This window comes from Tasmannia lanceolata, unplaced genomic scaffold, assembly GCF_043159265.1.
Source record: "Tasmannia lanceolata isolate RefF3 unplaced genomic scaffold, GAP_Taslan_0.1 ptg000007l, whole genome shotgun sequence".
NCBI lineage: Eukaryota > Viridiplantae > Streptophyta > Magnoliopsida > Canellales > Winteraceae > Tasmannia > Tasmannia lanceolata.
The window spans coordinates 1,215,469-1,222,387 of record NW_027518684.1 but is presented as its reverse complement, the minus strand read 5'-3'; the positions used below and the strand labels follow the sequence as shown (position 1 = coordinate 1,222,387).

Below are 6,919 nucleotides of genomic sequence, written 5' to 3'. Positions count from 1 at the left end.
CTAATCAAGGGGTTTTTGAATAATAATGAATGTGAACCGTTAGTTTACCAGATTTTGGATATCGACTAGCAAAATGATCTATCTTGATGACCGAAAACAACCATATGATCAAATGTGAATGTGGCATATGTTCTTGGTGACCCGGAACATTGTTTTAATAATCACACAAACTCAGCTTGTCTTTTCTTATTTAATTGGCTTCCGAGAACTGATTAGGAACTCTAATAACATTAGACAGCTGTTTAAATAATAGAAGACAAGATGACTAGGTGCAATTATCAACACATGCTTCTGGTTCAATATCCATTTTATACTCCCACTGTACTATAAAGAGAAGTCCATAAAATTGCAGACGATGAACAAAACAAGCAATTAGAATCTGCATGTTCATAATGTACCACAGTTTGATTTGAAATTATCTACATAGGATTCCATTGTAGGATCCCAAAGTCATCATGGCCACATTGAGAATAAACAGATGGGGGAGATTTACAGGAATAAATACGCCTAAAATATAAGAAACAAATGCCCGAGTGAACTCACCCGAAAGTTTTCTCGCTGCTGTAGCACATGTATAAAAAACCATCTTCATCCTTGAAGGATTCATATACTGAAACCATAAGACTGGCTGCAAAACAGGGAGGAGAAAACACAAACACCTTCTATTCTCAGATAACAGAGTTGGAACATGCATCGTTTTTACAGCAAAAATATATGAAAATGAATACCTGTTTGAGGTAAGGTGTTTTTCACAAATACAAAGAGAGCTTTCCCAGGGGTAAGATGAAGCCTGCTGCTTAATATGTGGATAAACTGTCCAACAGACATATCACGGGGGACCAAGTATCTGCAGAAAATGATGAGTGCATGAAAAAATGCAGTTAAGTGGCGAGAGGGGAGAAACTAGTTCATAATTTCATAGTAACTTTTTTGTTTGACGACATAGGGTATCCCCACTCCATTTAGATCAGGACAGCATCACTTTTTTAGCTCTTAGTAAAAGCATCTCTCTTTTTAGTTCTTAGTTAAAGCATGTGTCTTTTGGAACTTGGATTCTAACAGGAATTAGGTAGTGGATACCCCACATTGGAAAGCACCATCTATGATGACTCACCGTCAGTTGCACGGTGTGTTCATCCCTAGGAAAGCACCATGTATAAAGATATAGTGCCAGTTATACGGAGTGGTTCATCAATTGTACTTTCACTGAAACAATGGGTTTAGTCTCAACCTCTTTACAATCATCTTCCTTGGAGAGTGAACCTGAGGAAAGAATCCCACATACGAGGCAGTGGGTAGTTCAACAGGAGGTTGGAGGACGCTTAGGGTGAAAATAAACTTTTTTAATTTGATAGCTTGAACGGTTCATCATAGTGCAAGTCCATGGCAATTAGCTCACATTATTAACTTTTTTTTTTTTAAAAAGTGCGCATAAATAAAAATAGATGTGGGTCGAATCCAGGCCCACAAAATCAAGGCCCTAAGGCATCAAAGTGAGCAGACATGAGGACCCTTTTTCAAGAAATCAATCTCTGTGCACATTACCATGCTTCCTTCATTCAATATCTTAATCCAGAGCATCAGCTTATTGTACACAGAACTAAAAAAGCAAAAAATCAATTTGGAAAATTAAGAAAACAAGAAGGAAGAAAATCATAAACAATCCAAACCCTAGAGCAGACTGTAAGAAGGCGATGAGGAGTCTCTCTGCTTAAGAGGCATTTATAGAGGAGGATCTCTAGGGTTTTATAAAAGAAGTTGCAATACTAAGGAAAAAAAAAAGGAAATTGACAGAGATTTAGAAACCCTAAGAAAAAATTGTAACGAGGATAGGAGCAGCCCACATTCTGAACTTGGTCATGAATTTGTATAGGAGAAGCAATTTTTCCCTTTTCCCATGTTCCTATGGAGGCTAACTTTTTTTTTTTTTGAATAGTGGATAAGATATACTCAAAAAGGAAAACGAAGGGAACAACTAAAGCGCGGATCAAGGAGGACCCGAAAAGACTACAAATGCAAACAAACTGCAAGAATATCCCTAGGCCACGGAGGAGCATAAAAAATGCACAAGCCAGGGCATTGGACTCCCTCTCTCGCATGCATATCAGCCCTCTCACTGGCCGACAGCCAAACATGGCGGAAGGTGATGTCTCTCCGAAAAAGGCTATGATATGTGGACACGAGAGTTGCGTGTCGACATGGACACGGAGTGTCTGACACGGCAAACTCCCAAATTTTAGAAACGGGGACACGGCTAAAATAGAAGTACATATAATCATGATTTGTGGACACATATTCGTGTGCCAAGTTTTGACACAGATGCAGGGTATATGACACGTCAACCCTTAAAAATATAGGAATAGTAGCACACTATACACGTACAGGCAAGTAAAGTTATTGACACTTCTATCAATACATTTAAAAGTGTCTAAAGGAGTGTCAACATGTGTGGACACGGGTGTCGTGTCGGACACGACACGCGTGTCGGCAATAAATTCAAAGTATCGACCAAATCATAGCAGAAAGGCAATCCAAAACCTCATCAATCACATCAAGAAATATCAAAGGGCTATTTGGGGGTCTCAGCCACTGGATTACATTCCTGCAGTCACCTTCAATGATCAATGGCTCAAGATGAAGGTTGGTAATAGCTCGATCCAAGCACTAATCACCATGAGCCCAGTTGTATGAGTTAGTGAATACAGCCAGCCCCGAGACAGCCATTCTCATCACCCCAGTGTTATCCAAGAATGAATCCTCTCACCCAGGTTGAGTCTGGGTTCCCTAAACTAGAACCATCGAGGTTCAGCTTAAGAGAACTCGGTGGGGGAGGACTCCATCTAAGAGCTAGGACAGCCATAGAAACTTGCACAAATCTCTTTGACGGGATTAACCCAAATAAACAATCAAACCATAGTTACTAGAAACTCCAGAAACTAGCTTCAGAAGCTAAATACTTCTCTCTTCCCAAATTTAGGGGAAGCACGTTTCCCAAACGTTTCCTCTTAATTAAGAGTACGCTTCCTATTGAGCTGATTATTTCCTCCTGAAAGAATATTTCTCTTTGTTGAAGGAGTGTATTTAAAAAGAAAAAGAAAAAAAAGAGTACATTTAAATCTTGAAAACATATCTTAAGTTTCAAATGAAATTATGTGGATCTTTTTCTATAAACTTAACATTAAATATGCACGAATAAAACATGTGAAATTGTAAATTCCTAATCCTTGTTATTCTAATTAGTTGCGCTTTTCTACGTAAAATCCTTACTTACATTAACCCTTTCACCCTAACCTACGACAATTCTAGTTTTTCCTATATACTTCATGTTCACTTCCAATGAGGCTTCTTACAGGCTTTATATTGACTTTCAATGTTGCTTCTCATACATTCTCTTTACTTTCTATAGAGATATCCGCTTCCCGCATTCTCTTTTCTAAACCCCTTGCTTCCCACATCACTTCTAGCACTCACTTCCCACTCTTGCAACTATGAACCAAACCAAAAACCGAGGTGTAGAAAGTCTTACAAGAGCCGTCCAATCCTTGGAACACCCTAATATTCCTTTCCTTCAAAAGGACCATGTGGTTCTTATAGATGCTAACGATGTTGCAGATCTCTAGAGCAAAAAAAGAACCTTCAAGAGAAGTTGAAAAGGAGATGAATTCTTTGAAGCAATATCTGATCAGAGTCTTTTACCTTCTGGAAAAAAAAATTAACTTGTAAAGCCATTTCAAAAGTTGGACTTACTTCTTCTTTTCCATCTCAGGAAGGTCAGTCTTCGAATATCTTTCAACAACCACCTACAGATGCATACACAGCAAAACAAATTACAAAAATATGTACATTTCCAATTACTTAGCATAATGCCTATTTTAATCACTTTAAGATGATGGCATGCAAAAGCATGAATTCTCAGTAATCATTTGTTTGTTATCAGTTTCGCATGCATGTAATTGTTGGTTACTATCAACTTGATCATATATTTATCTACTTCACATAATTGTATTCACTCTTATTGAAAGTGCATAATTACATGCTGAAAGAATTGTTAAAAACACTGTTCAACATTGAGTTAATCATGGTGATTGAGCCTAACTTTAGAGTAAAACATTGGTCATCGTAACGACGAGATTATTTGAAGTGATTCATCGAGGAATATAAAATTTAGAATCTCCAAAAGGACTATATATTGGTGCAGATTCTTGCATACAACAATTCAGGAACAAACACCAAGGCTGGGTATCTCTCAGGTAAATTCAATCAGGTTTACAACAGAGCCTAAAGCAGCCTACAAAAACTAAAGCAAAATGGATTCCATTTCACAGCGCAGTCATCTTTAGTGCTAATGACAAAAAATTATCCCACCATAACTAGTGGGCATCTCTCAAGTAAATCTAACCATGTCTACAGTAAGCTGCGGCGTAAAAAGGAGAGCCATTAAGTCATTAACTGATTGAAGTCGCCATATTCAATAAAAGTGATTTTGAAGGGGATCTTCCTCATATACCTCGAACGTGTCTTCCCTTGAATTATTTTAATTACTTACCAGCCACAAGAGACAAGGTAGCTTAAATTACAGTGTCATATGGCCAACACATAACTAAAATTGTCGAATATGGATCAACACCTACAAATGCAAACTATCAACAAAAAAATAAAACTTCAAATGCAGATATTTCCAATTTTCACAAACTGCTAACATTCCAGAATTCTCTTTTCTATTTCATTTATTAGCTTCATATATTATTTCCAAAGAAAACCCCTTTCCCCAGATGGGATCCTCTTGGACCGGGGTTGTATAATTTAAACTTTGATGGTTAGTGCTTTGGCAACCCGGAGCCAGCCGGGAATGGTGGTCTTCTTAGGGACGAAAGGGGTGGCATCAAGTAGACTTTCTCTAGCCCTAATGGAATAACCGATTCGAAATGAAGCTGAGCTAAGGGCAGTCCTCCAGGGCATGACATAGTAATTAAGGCATTCTGCTATCATTGGTGGTGGAAGGGGACTCTCTCAATGTCCATTAGGTGGATGCTTAGGAGACATGCCCACCCTTGGAAATTCACGTGTTTGATGGACGAGATTCAAGACAAGACTATTGTACAAATGACTTGTATTCTGGTATTATACAGAACCTGACGGACTAATATGCACAACAAACGCACAGATCGAGCTTCACGGTCAGCTTGTTGGGGGTGTGAATGTGTTTCTTCGCATCATTTTTTGCCTCTTTTTTGTTGCACAACTTGTTCGATCCTAGTTGAGAAGGTATTTCATGGTTTTTTTTACACAGATCGTGTGGGGGACTTTTCAGTTTCATTTCAGCATGACATAAGGTCCGCTAATAACAAAGCGGATAGGCTAGCCCGGGCCGGGGTTGGTAGACTCCGGTTAGAGGTGTTCAACTTTTTCCCCTGTGAAGGGAGGGTTCTTGGGAATGATGCTTCTTCTCTCTTTGTCTTTCTTATCTCTCTCTCTTACCTCTCTTTTTCTCTCTATACTGGTAATGGCACCGCCTACCACTACTCTATGAGTTTGACAACCAAACACTAATTACCACTGCTCTCCAGGGTAAATTCCAGGCAAATCCAATGCTTGTCTCCTCACTGATATCGAAGCGTATATACTAGTCCAGGCAGGGGTTGGTAGACCCGATTGGAGGATTTGGACTTTCTCCCCTTGTGAGAATGCAGGGTTCTTGCTGTTGCTTTTGGTTTTTTGTCCCTTTTTTCTCCTTTGCATTGACCATCTCGGTCGTGGGCCTTGCCCCTTGTTTCTCTTTTAATAAAAGCATTTGACAATTAAAAAATACTATTTACAAAGAAAATCAGAAAAGAAATATGGATCAATGGAAGGATTCTCATCTAATAATTAAGTACTAAAATTCCTACACAAATATCGATTTTTTCCTTGAAGCTCTTAAAATTTAACAGCCTAGACCTCAAATTAACAAATTACAGTTCTAATTCACAAAAGTTGGTAATTTCAACTGAAATCTTCTCAAATCGAGAGAATTGCGTGATCGGAGATAATTATAGAAAAATAGATGGATCTGTAGACTTACCGGAACCCGATCGGGATATTTCGAAAGCATGTCTTGTGATTCCACCAGTCTCTCCTCTGCAGAAGATCAAACAGCCGTACTCAGATCCGAACCGAAAAGACGAAAAAAAAAAGATTCTGAAAAAAGACAAAAAAAAAGAAGATTATGAAAGAAGTCAAGAACTAATACAGAACGAACCTAAGGAGAATTCCTGCTTGAAAGATCTGATCTTCATGGATGAGAGAGAGCGAAATTAGGGTTAGGGTTTGAAGGAATGAGAAATGGGAAGAAGCGTTTTTTCTTTACCCTCTTCCGTAGAACCGACGGAAAAGAAAGGATTAGCCGACTTTATACGGTTCAACAACTCAGCTAGGCTGTGAATCTCCTTTGACTTGGGCCCCTTCTCTAACATGCGCCGAACTGGAATTCTATTTTCTTAGATTGTGTGTTGGTGACTTTTTGAAAAGTACCGTGGGGCCCACTTCATAGGATGATCCAAACCGTTCATTTGTTAGCCCTAATATAAATAGGTTGAATCCTGCGTCATTTCCATAGGATGATCCTAACCCTCCGATCGAGAAACCTCTATAGATCAACTCGATAATATGAACCTAAACCACGATCTAAAGAGTTTTTAAATAGGAGGGTTAGGATCATCCTATAGAAATGACCGACGGGGTACAACCTATTTATGTCGTGTGCCCACAAATGAACGGTTTGGATCATCCAATGAAATGGGCCCCGCTACTTTTCGAAAAATGCACAGCATTTCTTACTATTTACGTGGCGCCCCCCTCCATGGTTGGTCTGGATCTCTTCCCCTCTGTCATAGGCCCTACCTTAAATCTCAGAGGGCACAAAAATCAAGTAGATCAGTTT

General features: G+C 38.9%; 1 protein-coding gene and 1 non-coding gene across 2 annotated transcripts; both read right to left on the bottom strand.

Moving 5' to 3' along the window:
- Nucleotides 1-356: 356 nt before the first annotated feature.
- Nucleotides 357-6,397, bottom strand: LOC143881350 (autophagy-related protein 8i-like). Its single transcript, XM_077384368.1, has 5 exons — nucleotides 6,239-6,397; nucleotides 6,062-6,117; nucleotides 3,748-3,800; nucleotides 729-847; nucleotides 357-628 (listed from the first exon to the last, which is right to left on the bottom strand). The coding sequence occupies exons 1-5, from the start codon at nucleotides 6,273-6,275 to the stop codon at nucleotides 540-542; spliced, it is 354 nt and encodes a 117-aa protein (XP_077240483.1). The 5' UTR covers nucleotides 6,276-6,397; the 3' UTR covers nucleotides 357-539.
- On the bottom strand, nucleotides 1,444-1,561 carry LOC143882398 (small nucleolar RNA snoR100). Its single transcript, XR_013252236.1, has one exon. It is a non-coding gene; the product is annotated as a small nucleolar RNA snoR100 (small nucleolar RNA).
- Nucleotides 6,398-6,919: the final 522 nt, after the last annotated feature.